Source organism: Emys orbicularis, chromosome 5, assembly GCF_028017835.1.
Source record: "Emys orbicularis isolate rEmyOrb1 chromosome 5, rEmyOrb1.hap1, whole genome shotgun sequence".
Lineage (NCBI taxonomy): Eukaryota > Metazoa > Chordata > Testudines > Emydidae > Emys > Emys orbicularis.
The window spans coordinates 15,777,439-15,792,441 of record NC_088687.1 but is presented as its reverse complement, the minus strand read 5'-3'; the positions used below and the strand labels follow the sequence as shown (position 1 = coordinate 15,792,441).

Genomic DNA, 15,003 nt, shown 5'->3' with positions numbered 1-15,003 from the left:
AAGATATGGCATCCTTCCACCTCCCTTCCAAGGGACCAATGCCCTGCCTTAAGACATAAAGGAGACAATCTGTATTGTCATATACTCTCACTGTTTCTTTGCTTTAACCCCTAGGAATGTACTTGTTGGACAATCAAAGGAGTTGCTCCATTCCTATGGACCCCAAATCAGAATTCAACATATATATAATTTTATACTAATAACCTTTTATCAAAGTATTAATTAAATGTTAACTTGCTAACTTGAGACCATGGGCGGAGACATTATGTAACCATTTAACCATTGGCTAATGTGCTATCTTGTCTTGCTGCAAAACCTATCCCAGGGTGTGGAACTGCCTACCCCGTCACTTCCCCCGCCCATGGAAAATCTATATATTCCATTGTAATCAATTGATTGACAGTGTCTCTGAGCCTAATAAGCCAGGTGACACTCCGCCAGCGCTGTGTGTAACAAACTCCTATGCTTGACCTCTACACGGTGTGGATTTATGTCCTTCAAATATTCAGTTTAAAGATCCCCTGATATCACACAGAAAACATTCTGTTTATATCAGCTTTTACACACAGCCAGACAGATCCTTAGCTGATGTGAATTTTCCTAGCTCCACTGGGTTCAATGCATCCATGACAATGTTTATCACTGGAGGATCAATCCTGTTATTGATCAACTTTGACCCTCCAGATACATATAGAAGAAGAGTCTTATCCCTTACTCGTGTTGAACAACATTTTACTCCATGAGTAGCCCCACTGACTTCCATGAGACTACACAGAGTCAAGTGCTACTCACTAAAGGGCATCAAAATCTTGGTCCTAAATATTTTATTTATTTTATTGAGCAACACAATTCAAAGTTTGCTCAAAATCTCATATATAAATACAAACAAATCAAACAAAAACCTTATAAAAAAAGACACTATCAAAATGATAAAACATCTTTAAAAAGTAGATGATATCTAACTGGTAATCAAATAAGAAACCCATGTGATCTTAAATGTCTTTGCATCATCTCTGAATGGGTATTAGGAGGTTCTCTTGGGATTCATGCATTTCTAACCCTGCATCCGTTCTGACACTAAAGTAAATGATTCCATTTCGCTGAAGGTGTAGATTCCTTTGTTCGGTATCTTCTTATAAATGTTTTTGCAACTGACAGTGCTACTCCCATAGGGCTGCTGTGATGTCTATTTAATCTAGAACTTCTAAATTATTTCAAAATGCAAACACCTGGGTTAAATAAACCCACACACTTGGTAAATCAGGTATATATTCAATAACTTCAGAACAAAACTTGGTCGCATGTCTAGAATGATGGCCCAACCCTGCACCATTGACTTCAATAACAGTTTTTCTGTTAATTGCAATAGGAGCATTATAGAGATTTCCCCTCATATTAATGGGTTCTAGATCACATTTTGTATACAGTTCTAGGGCTGGATCCTTAGCACCTATAGTTTAATCAGTTTTAAGGACAGAAAGGATCATTGTGACCATCTGGTCAGACCTTCTGTATAACACGGTACGTCTACACTGCACACTAAGCCCAGATCTGTGGGACCCGAGCTTGTAGACTTGGTGTTTCCAACCCCATGCTCGAGTGTCCATACTGCATTGTAATCCTGGCTTTGCAACCACTACACCTGGGTCTCACAGCCATGCTAACACATCCATACTGCACTATGCAGACCTTCGGTGTATGGCTTGACCTGCATCCACACTGCAAAATGACCGGGCTTCAACCTGAATCACTGCGTAACTCAGGCTCTGTTCCACCCTCCTAGTGGGGTCTTAAGACCAGGGTCCCGAGTGCTTGCTGACTTGAGTCAGACTGATTTGTGTGTGGATGTTAAGGGGTCTTGGGCTCAAACCGGAGTCAGAGCCTGGGGTTACCGCGCAGTGTAAACATACCCACGCCGACCACAGGATTTCCCTGAATTAATTCCTGCATCACGTGTAATAGCTGTGGCTGAACTAGAGCAGATCTTTTAGAAAAACATCCAATATCTTGATTTTAAAATGGTCGGCGATGGAGAATCCACCACCCCTTGGTAATTATTCCAATGGCTAATTATCCTCATTGTTAACATTTTTCACCTCATTTAGGGTCTGAATGTGTCTGGCTTTAACTTCCAGCTATTTGCTCTTGTGATACCTTTGTTTGCTAGAATGAAGACCCCTCTATCACCAAGCTTCTTTTCTCCAGGTAGGTACTTATAGACTGTGATCAGGTCATCCTTGACCCTTCTCTTTGATAAACTAAACAGACCGAGCTCCGTGAGTCTTTAGCTATAAGGCATGTTTATCAATCTTTTAGTCATTCTCAGGGCTCTTTTCTGACGAGTCTCCAATTTTTCAACAAAAAGAACAGGAGTACTTGTGGCACCTTAGAGACTAACAAATTTATTTGAGCATAAGCTTTCATGGGCTACAGCCCACTTCTTCGGATGCATAGAATGGAACATATATTGAGGAGATATATATACACATACAGAGAGCATGAAAAGGTGGGAGTTGTCTTACCAACTCTGAGAGGCCAAAAAAACTTTTGAAGTAATAATCAAGATAGCCCAGTACAGACAGTTTGATAAGAAGTGTGAGAATACTTACATGGGGAGATAGATTCAGTGTTTGTAATGGCTCAGCAATTCCCAGTCTCTATTCAAGCCTAAGTTGATTGTATCTAGTTTGCATATCAATTCCAGCTCAGCAGTTTCTCGTTGGAGTCTGTTTTTGAAGCTTTTCTGTTGCAAAATTGCCACCCGCAGGTCTGTCATTGAATGACCAGACAGGTTCAAGTGTTCTCCTATTGGTTTTTGAATGTTATGATTCCTGATGTCAGATTTGTGTCCATTAATTCTTTTGCGTAGAGACTGTCCGGTTTGGCCAATGTACATGGCAGAGGGGCATGTAGGTCTCTAAGGTGCCACAAGTACTCCTGTTCTTTTTGCGGATACAGACTAACACGGCTGCTACTCTGAAACCAATTTTTCAACGTGCTTCTTGAATTGGGGACACCAGAACCGGACACAGTATTCCTGACTTCACTTAAGTCAATGGAGCTAGGGTAATTTATACCAGCTGAGGATCTATCTGATCCCCAAAATTTAATTTTACTCATTTGTTTTAGAGTTACATATAATCTGTGCTAATAATTCCACATCACCCTATGTTTTAGTACTCATGGATACAAATGTAGTCTGCACGGATAGCAAACTCCAACATCCCACTGAATAATCTGTATTTAACTGTGCATTCCACCTCTCTATTAACCTTTGAAAATATCCCTTGTAGCTACCAATCAAAACCCATATAAATTATTTAGCTCTTTTTGTAGAAATAATAATTCTGCTTTGCAAAATATTCATTTTAAACTCTCTTAGTTCATTTCCCAAAATCGCATTCGAATGATGTTTGAGTAATAAAAAAACGCAGGCTGGCATATCGTGTTTCTGTTTTATCACTATGTGGCACTCTGTACCTCAAAGTAGCACCCTGAAACCCCCATATTCATCATTATGACATGATTATGATAGGTTTTGTACAATGCATGCCTTGGGGGGTATCATTTGAAAAGTCTTGATCTGGTGAACATTAATATCCTTTTGGATTGTATGTGCTACATTATACGTGCAGTTATGAAGTATAGCAATGTGTGTTACTGAAATATATTGTGAGGTTGGAAGACACCCACAGCCAACCTCTCAACTGCAACAGAGGACCAGCCAGACACGTGCTGATGGCCCATTAAAGGGAATCCACTCTCCCAAGGGCCATCCCACAGACTTCTCAAGAGAGTATGTATGCAATGGAGACTGCCTGACCAATGGAGGTTGCCTAACCACCACGTCACAGCAAGGATCTTTCTAGCAAGCAGGAAGAAAATATAAAAGGAGAGACAATGACATCATCACTTAGCCTCTCCCCTCCCCCCAACTCAACACCTGGAAAAGAATGTCTCAAGACAAAGACTTTGAACTGGGGAAGGGTGGTCCCAGGCTGGAAGGGAGTCCCAGCCTGTGTACTGAGGAACTGTAACCTGCTTGTACCAGGGTCAGACATTGTTTGGTTCAACTCTTGCTTAGACTAAAAGTTTAGGATTTAGAAGGCATGTTAAATTTATTTTCTTAAGGTAACTTTCTCTGACTTGTAGGCCTACCGCTTATAGTCACTTACAATCTATCTTTCTGTAGTTAATAAATCCGTTTGATATTTTACCTAAAACAGTGTGATTTGGCTTGGGAAATCTCAGCTCAATTTACAAAGGCTAGCGTGTGTCCATTCAACACTGAGGGAGCGGCAAACTACTGAACTTGCACTGCCCAAGGAAGCCTTGAGCAGTGCAGGATGGTACAGTGCTGGGGTGCAAGGCTGGGGAGCTGGGGGGGGAATTGGCTGGAGCATCTCTATTGGTGATTCATGAGTGGCTGGGACATCATCCATGTAACTCAGTTCAGTGTGTCCCTGCCTGTGGATGTCGGTGTAAATGCAGTGCTGATCAGAGGGTTATAGCTTGACATCAGCGTCACAGTGCGAGCGGCAGCCCAGGTTGGTGAGTTCAGAGGGCTCAGCCGTCCCACAGTCCAGGTTGCATCCGGCGACCCCGTCACACACTGACAACTTCATTAATATTCCCTTAGCAGCATTGTCCTTCAATCTAATGACAGGCCTGATTCCGATACCTTTACTCACATGAGTCAGTCCCTTTGGATGCCCAATTCCCATTCATTTTACTAATATTACAGACCTGGAGTGAAATCCTGATCCTACTGAAGTCAATTGGAGTTTTGAGACTGACTTCAATTGGGCCAGGATTTAGTCCCTGGTGTTGCTATTCCCCCACAAATCATAAGGAAGCATCAGCAAATATAAATACATAGATGGTTCATTTCTAATTGGCCTGGAACAATAATAAGCTGAGACTAGAAAATGCACACAAGTTTCATGGATCTGGAATTCTGCTTGTACAGGAGTCCTATTTTGATCCTTTTTTACTCAGGACCAGTTTTCTGTATTTCCTTGCTTTTTCTTAAATTATTAATTATTATTATTATTACTACCAGGGATAATATTTCATAGAAAACTTTGAAGATCAAAGGCTCCTGCTGTTTATTCCTAATCTGAAGCCATAAACCTTGTTTATATCATCACAATTAGTTGTTGCGGAGATAATTACGATGATACAACCAGAGGATTATAACTTCAAATTAGGGTTAGGCAGCGGGAGATGAACTCCTAAAGACAAAATTCCTGTTTTCATACAAATATTTCAAATGATTAAAAGTGATACACACACCTTACCCACAGACAATATGGTGTGTATGTAAATATGAACTGAACAATAGCACTGTTTTTATCAACATCTTCTGTGAGGTGTCAGCAGCTGTTTAAGAATTAAACCTACTCTAAGGCCTTGTCTACACTACGAGAGTACTTCGATTTTAGTTAATTCGAATATGTGGAATCGATATTACTAAGTCGAACGTGTGTGTCCACACTAAGGACAGTAATTCGACTTTGTGAGACTTTGTGAGTCCACACTAACGGGGCAAGCGTCGACATTGGAAGCGGTGCACTGTGGGCAGCTATCCCACAGTTCCCGCAGTCCCCCCTGCCCTTTGGAATTCTGGGTCGAGCCCCAAATGCCTTCTGGGTAAAAAAATGTGTCGAGGGTGCTTTTGGGCGCCTGTCGTCATCCGTCCGTCACTCAAGCCCTCCCTCCCTCCCTCCCTCCCTGAAAGCGCCGGCGGGAAATAATTTCGCGCGCTTTTCTGATTACTGACAGCGCGGACGCCACAGCAGTGCGAGCATGGATCCCGCTGCGACCATCGCTGCAGTTGTGGCAGTTCTCAACGCCTCGCAGCTTCTCCTCCACCTGTACCAGAGGCAGCTGCAGATCAATCATGAGAGGAGGCTACGGCACTACCGTGACGGCATGAAGTCGGACACTAGCTCCGACCTCTCTGAGAACATGAGACCCAGCGCCCAGGACATCTCGCTGTCACTGGGTCTTGTTGATACTGTTGAACGGCGATTCTGGGCCCGTGAAACCAGCACGGAATGGTGGGACCGCATAGTGCTGCAGGTCTGGGATGAATCCCAGTGGCTGCGCAACTTTCGCATGCGGAAGGGGACTTTCCTCGAACTGTGTGAGTTGCTGTCCCCTGCCCTGAAGCGAAAGGACACCCGGATGCGGGCAGCCCTGACTGTCCAGAAGCGAGTGGCCATAGCCCTCTGGAAGCTCGCAACGCCAGACAGCTACCGGTCCGTCGCTAACCAGTTTGGCATGGGCAAGTCTACCGTGGGGGTTGCTGTTATGCAAGTAGCCAGGGCAATCGTCAAGCTACTGCTATCTAAGGTAGTGACCCTGGGAAACGTGGAGCTCATCAGAGATGGCTTTGCCGAGATGGGATTCCCAAACTGCGGTGGGGCTATAGATGGGACTCACATCCCTATCCTGGCACCGGACCACCAGGCCAGCCAGTACATAAACAGAAAGGGATACTTTTCCATGGTGCTGCAAGCACTGGTGGACCATCGGGGACGTTTTACCAATATCTACGTTGGATGGCCTGGCAAGGTTCATGACGCTAGGGTGTTCAGGAACTCTGGTCTGTGTAGACGGCTGCAGGAAGGTATTTACTTCCCGGACCACAAAGTAACTGTTGGGGATGTGGAGATGCCTACAGTCATCCTCGGGGACCCTGCATACCCGCTAATGCCCTGGCTCATGAAGCCCTACACTGGCGCACTGGACTCAGGGAAAGAACTATTCAACTACCGGCTCAGCAAGTGCAGAATGGTGGTGGAGTGTGCTTTTGGCCGTCTCAAGGGCAGATGGAGAAGCCTACTCACTCGCTGTGATCTCAGCGAGACCAATATCCCCATTGTGATAGCTGCTTGCTGTGTGCTCCACAATTTGTGTGAGAGCAAGGGGGAGACCTATATGTCGGGGTGGGAGGTTGAGGCAAATAGCCTGGCTTCTGATTACGTCCAGCCAGACAGCAGGGCGATTAGAAGATCACAGCGGGACGCACTGTGCATCAGGGAGGCTTTGAAAGCCAGGTTCCTGACTGAACAGGGTCTCCAGTGACTTTTTACTTTGTGGACACAGATGCTGAACCTGCCCCCGTTTCTTTACCCAGTTACTGTTGACTATCCTTCCAAGTTACATACCCCCTTCCCCACCTTCCCAACAAATAAAATCTGTTCTGTTCTGTTAATGAACAAGGTTCTCTTTTTTACTGTTTTCGCGGGAATGTTTTAAACCGGGGACGCAGACTGTGGCGGGGGGCGGGCTTACTGTTTTGATGCAAATGATGCTTCTAAAGTCCGGGAATGACAGGCTCCGCAGTGCTGCATTGGTTGTTTCAACGCAGCCTGCCAGCAGTCCTGGGCGGGACTGGATGTATGTGTCGGCCAAGTGACTTTCTGGCAGGGGGCGGAGGGTAACAGATCCCCTGCTGCGTGGCTCTGTGATCCAGGATAAGGACCGCGGCATAGGATCTCTAACTGCCCTCCCCCGACACAAAGTCACAGATCAACCCCCTCGCACCCCAGAACAAGAAAACCGCCTCCCAGACTGACCAGGGTAACTGGTGACTGTGCTGTGTATGTGTCCTGATGCTGGACCTGCCCCCGCCTCTGTAGCCTGCTACAGGTGACTGTCCTGTCCAAGTAACAAACCCCTTCCCCCCCTTCAGACAGAATCCCCTCCAAAAGACACTCTCGGAAACAGTACTTAACAGAAACCGATGTTTTATTACGAACCGCACATGAAAAGGGGGGGGGGGAAGGAAACTTGGACATGGGCTAGTGTGAGATGGGTAGGAAAGGACTTTTCAAACTTTGGAACGAGAGCCTTCCATTGCTGCAGCAGTGTGCAGTGGCCGACTGACAGTTTTAACGGCCCTTGCCGCCCCTCCTTCTTTGTACTTTTGGTGAGGGGGGTGTGGGACTTGGTGGCGGGGGAGGGCGGTTAGAGATAGACAGCAGCAGTGCTCTGTCCTCCTGCCTCCGGTCTTGCAGAACATCCACTAGGCGCCGGAGCGTCTCCGTTTGCTCCCTCATTAGTCCAAGCAGGGTTTGAGTAGCCTGCTGGTCCTCCTGGCGCCACCTCTCCTCCCGTTCCATGACTGCTCTGTGCATTTGTGACAAGTTCTCCCTCCACTGTGTCGTCTGGGCTGCCTGCTCTCGTGAGCACTCCATAAGTTCATAAAACATGTCTTCACGAGTTTTTCTCTTCCTTCTTCTAATCTGCGCTAGCCTCTGGGAGTGTGATGCCAGGCTGGGTTGGGAGACAGTCGCAGATGTGTCTGTTGGAATGGGAAAAAGGGAGTAAATTCCTGAGACAGATAAATGAAGTTGCTAACAAAGAGCATAGTCTTTCTCTGTGAACAACACCATGCACTGCACCTTTCACATGCGCACTCAGGACAAGGTCGAATTTTCGGCCCTCGCCTTATGTGTCTGGGGTCCTGCAGTTGCGATCAGAGAAGCGTTGCAGGACACCTCTACTTCTGCTGCGGGAAAACATGGTAAGCCGTAGACTTGTGGCAGCTTAAACATGTAATAGTAGCACTGGGCTCCTTTCGCACTGAATGCAAGGCCACTCTCTGCTGGCAGCAATCAGGGAAGCATGAGCTCTGCCCCTGTCCCACCACCTCGCGGCTGTCCCCGGGAAAGATCCCTGTATGCTGCCCCTCTGCCGCCTCCACCGCGTGGCTGTAAAGCAGTCCAAATACTAACATTCCCCTCCCTAATTTAAAGCAGGGCGTCATGTGTGACATAACCCTCATGAGGATCTCGGAGACCGAGAGGGGAAGGATGCTGCGTGAATGCATGCAGAGGCCTGGGCCATATGCCGCCATGCTGTGCCGCGCACTGATCCCCGACTACCTCATGGACTCATGGCGTGGGAACGTGTGCTACCACGGGGGACCAAACAAGATTGCCCTGCCGTTGAACCTCGTGCGCATGCTGGAGCGGTACCTCCAGGAGAGCTATGCGGAGCTATCACAGGAGGACTGTCTGTCCATTCCCGGGCACATTGACCGCCTTTTCCTTTAAGTTGAGCATAACGGACTACAGAGTGGAGGGGCCGTGTTGTGGACTAATCATGAATATCCGGACAGTACTTGATTTTCTATACATAGTTAGTAGAAAAAAGTTTACTAAGCCAACTAAATCATGAACAACAAATTACTGATATAGTTATTATTCCTGTTTTGTTATTAATAAAAGTTTCTATGTTTAACTGAGTGACTGAAAAGCCCATTCTTAACAATATAAATATTCCACTTATGTTAAAATGAAATGTTTAGATGTTTAAAGCACTCACTGCTTGATCCTTCCCCTGATTCGGTGTCCGGGGTAAGGGCTGTGGACGGTTGGTAGGGGATCTCGGTAAGGGTGATGAAGAGCTCCTGGCTGTCGTTGAAATCAGCGGTGCAAGCGCTGTCGACTGCCTCGTCCTCCTCATCTCCTTCCTCATCTTCCCCGTCACCTAACATTTCCGAGGAGGAACCGGCCGTGGACAATATCCCATCCTCGGAGTCCACGGTCACTGGTGGGGTAGTGGTGGCGGCCGCACCTAGGATGGAATGCAGTGCCTCGTAGAAACGTGATGTGTGGGGCTGGGATCCGGAGCGTCGGTTTGCCTCTTTGGTTTTTTGGTAGCCTTGTCTCAGCTCCTTGATTTTCACGCGGCACTGCGTTGCATCCCGGCTGTATCCTCTCTCTGCCATGGCTTTAGAGATCTTCTCATAGATCTTTGCATTCCTTCTTTTGGAGCGCAGCTCTGAAAGCACGGACTCATCGCCCCACACAGCGATGAGATCCAAGACCTCCCGATCAGTCCATGCTGGGGCCCTCTTTCTATTAGATTGCACGGCCAACTCTGCTGGAGAGCTCTGCATCGTTGCTAGTGCTGCTGAGCTCTCCACGCTGTCCAAACAGAAAATGAGATTCAAAGTGGCCAGACAGGAAAAGGAATTCAAATTTTCCCGGGGCTTTTCCTGTGTGGCTGGTCAGAGCATCCGAGCTCAGACTGCTGTCCAGAGCGTCAACAGAGTGGTGCACTGTGGGATAGCTCCCGGAGCTATTACCGTCGATTTCCATCCACACCTAGCCTAATTCGATATTGCCATTTCGAATTTAGCGCTACTCCTCTCGTTTTCGAGGATTACAGAAGTCGAATTTAAAAGAGCTCTATTTCGAACTAAGTAGCTTCCTGGTGTGGACGGGTGCAGGGTTAATTCGATGTAACGGCGCTAAATTCGATATAAGCTCCTAGTGTAGACCAGGCCTAAGAATAACAGGCAGAAGTGCAGAGTCTGTGTTGTTAAAGTGACCCTTTCTAATTTGATCTGGTTCAGCAAATTAAAACAACAATACAGTTTCACTTGGGTCTAAAGGATGTTTAAAGATTATTTGTCCTTGTTAATCAAACAGTACATCTGATGGGGAAATGACCATTCTTCTTTCTTATTCATATTTATTTTCCAGCCTGATGTGCTCTGTTCTCTTTCCCATCTAGCTTCTCCGAATTTGTACCTCAGTCACAAATCCCATTACTTACCACCCTCCCTTCCCCTCAGCCCGTAGAATGCTTTTAACACCTGCCTTTCTGCAGACTGTGGACTGCTTGTGAATGCAGCCACCCAGAGAGCAGAGCCCACAGTGGGAATTAGGAGATATAAGGCTTATATAAGGATTCCAATACCAGCAATTTAGCTCGTACCAATGAACCTCTTCATTACAAAATAATCAAGAAATGAATTTTTTTGTCCTCAGTGGGCTTTTGCTCAGATGTGCCCAGGATATATGCTACTCTGTGCTGCTCTTAAGCCAAAATTCATCCCATGATATTAGAGACACAAGGAGGATGAGATAATGTATTTCATGCTTACACAGAGTTTGTCTCTCTCACCAACAGAAGTTGGTCCAATGCAAGATATTATCTCACCCGCCTTGTCCTTCTAATATCCTGGAACCAACACGGCTACGACGACACTGCATCATATAATGTTACCATTTGACAAACAGTGGGTGACATTGTGCTCCCATGAGGGTGTTTGTCCCAGGTCCTCAAAGATACTTGGTGCCCAGCTTCCACTGAAATCAATGGGAGTTAGGCGCCTAAATACCTTTGAGCATCTGAGTCTAACTCCATATTAACTGCATTGAGCTCAATGAATCTGCAAACATGGACAATGAAACGGAATGTGCAGCCCCACCATTTGGGCATTCAGACTGGAATCTAGCCATGACTGTTTTACAAGCCTACGCACCCATTTTAACTGGCCAGATGTGGGATTTGGACATCATATGCAAGTATTCATAGCTGATTGTATTTAAACACAGCCCTATAACTAACTGTGTTCTTCAAAGACATTTGATGTGTACAAAATACCATGACATTATAATATCCTTAGTCAGTGCTGAGCATGCCTGACTCCCAGAGAATTAGAACCCGGCACTTCTGTTAAGGGTGGGAGACGCCAGGGAAGGAGAAGAAGGAGCAGCACAACCGCAGTGTCCCCTGGTAGTAAAAGATCTACAAGAAGTTACCGTATCTTGGCTGGTCCTTGATGATCGTGTAAGTTATCTCAGATTCACTGGCACCAGGCATCTCTGCTTGCAAAATTCTGCTGGTGATCTGCAGCATCCCTCCTTCTGGGACCCACACCAGGGGGTTAGTAACCAGCCGGGGGCCTCCATCACTCTGCGGGGAAGGAGGGGAGAAAAGCAGCAGAGGCTTGGTTGAAGAGCAATGATAATGGGCCAATATAAACAAACTTTTAAACAAGAAGGATGAGCTTGAATATTGCAGAACACATGATGCAGCTGACTCTCTTTGATTCTCATCTGCTTCAAAGAGGGAAGCTCTCTGCCCTACCAACTCCATTTCCCACCTCCTTTTCCCTCCCACCTTCCACTTTCTGCTCCTTCAGTCCCATTTGTGACTTTCTTCTTGTCCAACTCCTCCTGACCTCAAGTCATTCCCTCCCTAATCCTCTCCTGTACCATCATCCTCCGTCTCTCTGAGTGGCCTTTTCACCTCTTCATTTAAACAGGATTGTCTTCCTCGTCCTCAAGTCCTGGTGCATCTGCTTCCCTTTCCCTTTGCAGCTTCTCTCCTGTCAGGTTAATCTCCATGACACTGTGAAAAATCCTCACTATCTCCACTGCTAAAATCTTTGTCCAGGACTAGAATACTTGTCTGACTATCTCCCACGCCTCCTATCTCTCCCTTCTTTAAATCCCTTCCCCGAACACACTTCTTCGAGGTTGGTTATAAATCACACCCTCATTTAAAAACAACCCATAATAAAAACACTCTCAACCTTTTAAAGTGTCTGTAATTTTCATCATAGTGGAATAGTGACACTTCAATACACACAGGCCCTGGCAATCACTTCAATCTCTCACCCCTTTCACATCCTAGGAAGCATGTCAAAGTATAACACCTTTAGAACCAACAACACGTCAGGGAGAACTTTTCTGACATAGTTCTGCAATTGCAAAAGTGTTTGCGAAGATATGAAATGACTGAGGAGTTTGGGTGTGGTAGCGTGTCTGGAGGAGACACATAAACCTGCTGTTCTGCCCCGCTTTATTTGTGGCAGAGGAAGTTTTCCAACTGGAAAATGAATATTTGGGAGCCAAATTTATCCCGAGGCAAAGTCAGTTCCTAGATTAATAGGCTCTAAGGCCAGAGGAGGCCCTTATGATCATCTCATCTGGCCTCCTGCATAACCCAGGCCACAGAATTTCACCCAGCAATTCCCGTATCAAGCCCATATTTTGTGGTTTAGCTAGAGCGGATTTTTGGGAAAGACATCCACTCTTAATTTAAAGACTTCAAGTGATTAAGAATCTACCACATCCCTTGGTAAATGTTCCAATGGTTAATTACCCTCACTGTTAAACATCTGTGCCTTATTTATAGACTGAACTCATCCAGCTTCACCTTCCAGCCACCTCATTATACCTTTGTCTACTAAATTTAAAAGTGCTCTACTCTCAAAAATTGTCTCCCCATGTAAGTACTTATAGACCATGGTCAAGTCACCTCAATCTTCTCTTTGATAAGCTAAATATATTGAGCTTCCTAAGTCTTCCACTGTAAGGCAGGTTTTCCAGACCCCAAATACTTCTTGTAGCTCTTTTTTGAAACCTTTTCAATTTTTCAACATCCTTCTTGAAGTGCGGACAGCAGAACATGTCACAGTATTCCAGTAATGGTTTCATTAATACCATATACACTGGTAATAACACTCCTCTCCGTCTATTCGATATTGCGCTGTATTACAGCCAAGAATCATACTAGCCCTCTTAGCCACAGCATGACATTGGCAACTCCTCTTCAGTTGGGTTATCCACCAGGACCCCTATATCCTTTTCAGTCACTACTTTCTAGGCTACAGTCCCCCTGTAAGTGTGACCCACATTCTTGGTTCTTACATGTATGACCTCGCATTTGGCTGCATTAAACTGCATGTTGTTTAAATAAACCCAGTTTACCAAGCAATCCAGATTGCTCTGTATAACTTAACTGTTCTCATTATTTACCGCTTCACCAAGTTTTGTGTTATGTAAAACCTTATATAAGTAAGGAGGGGGAGGGATAGCTCAGTGGTTTAAGCATTGGCCTGCTAAACCCAGAGTTATGAGTTCAATCCTTGAGGGGGCCACTTAGGGATCTGGGGCAAAATCAGTACTTGGTCCTGCTAGTGAAGGTAGGGGGCTGGACTCAATGACCTGTTGGGGTCCCTTCCAGTTCTATGAGATAGGTATTATCTCCATATATTATTATTATTATTTTTATTAGCAATGATTTTATATTTGCTTCCAAATCATTTATAAAAATATTGAACAACACTGGATAGGGTGACCAGATGTCCCAATTTTATAGGGACAGTCCTGATTTTGGGGTCTTTTTCTTATATAGGTTTCTATTACCCCCCATCCCGATTTTTCACATTTGCTGTCTGGTCACCCTAACACCGGACCAAGAACCGATCCCTGCAGGTCCCCATTAAAACATCCCCATTGTATGATAACTCCCCATTTACAATTACTTTTTGAGAGCTACCAATCAAATTTTAATCCATTTAATATTGATTTTGCATAATGCTATTTTTTAAATTCAGAATGTCATGTAGTCCTAAGTTTTACATCATTTAGGATCAGCATTTCCCCTAGGACAAATGATCACTTTATTCTTTAAAAGAATTGAGCAGAAGTAAGAAAGAACTGATTGCCAGCTAAGGAGAACCCTAACAATACCCATGGCAACTTTCCGTCTTCAAGTGTCAGTGATGCCACGGCACTTATGGAGTTTAACATCAAAGCATAAATCAGCAGCAGGAAATTACCAGCTTGAAAGGGACAGAGAGATTACCAGATTTATTATGGCAGGGGAGAAGTGAGAGAGCAGCCGTGCTTCAGAGTACTTTGAGGCGAGGGCCAAAAATGCACCGTATGAGAAGAAAAAATTTCCAAGAAAATGTTAATTAAAAGCAAGGTCACAGTTCCAGAGCAACAATGGCATCTCCTCGTTTCCAAGCGATGAATGAATGAAGGGCTCTTCAATCCCCACAATAAATCAGTCAGTCATTTTGCAATAACATTCCCAGCTGGCTTTGATGCTGTGATCCAACTAATTAATAAAAATGTTCTCAGCAAAAGGTTCCTTCTTGCTTGCTAATCCTTTTATTTGTAAGTGACAAGTTTTAGTTAGGCCAGAGTCAGTTCTCCCGCGCAGGTCAGTGACACAACTGGAACCATGTCCGATTTTTGTTTACCGGTGGTAAGGCTGATAGTTACATTTCGTGTGTGTGTGTGTGTGTGTGTGTGTGTGTGTCTGTGTGTGTCTGTCTGTCTGTGTGTGTGTGTGTGTGTGTGTGTGTGTGTGTGTGTGTGTGTGTACTAAGCAGTCCTGAAGACTAAAGTCCTCTCTATTTAACCACTCAGCAAGTATAGCACAGGCTATTGCCGG

The 15,003-nt window shown here is 45.2% G+C and overlaps 1 protein-coding gene across 1 annotated transcript in view; it reads right to left on the bottom strand.

The window, feature by feature from the left end:
• FRAS1 (Fraser extracellular matrix complex subunit 1) overlaps nucleotides 1-15,003 on the bottom strand; it is a 200,060-nt gene that overhangs the window by 102,062 nt on the left and 82,995 nt on the right. The window contains exon 26 of the mRNA XM_065405125.1: nucleotides 11,571-11,724. Coding sequence (XP_065261197.1) covers nucleotides 11,571-11,724 — 154 coding nt within the window. The remainder of the gene's footprint in view (nucleotides 1-11,570; nucleotides 11,725-15,003) is intronic.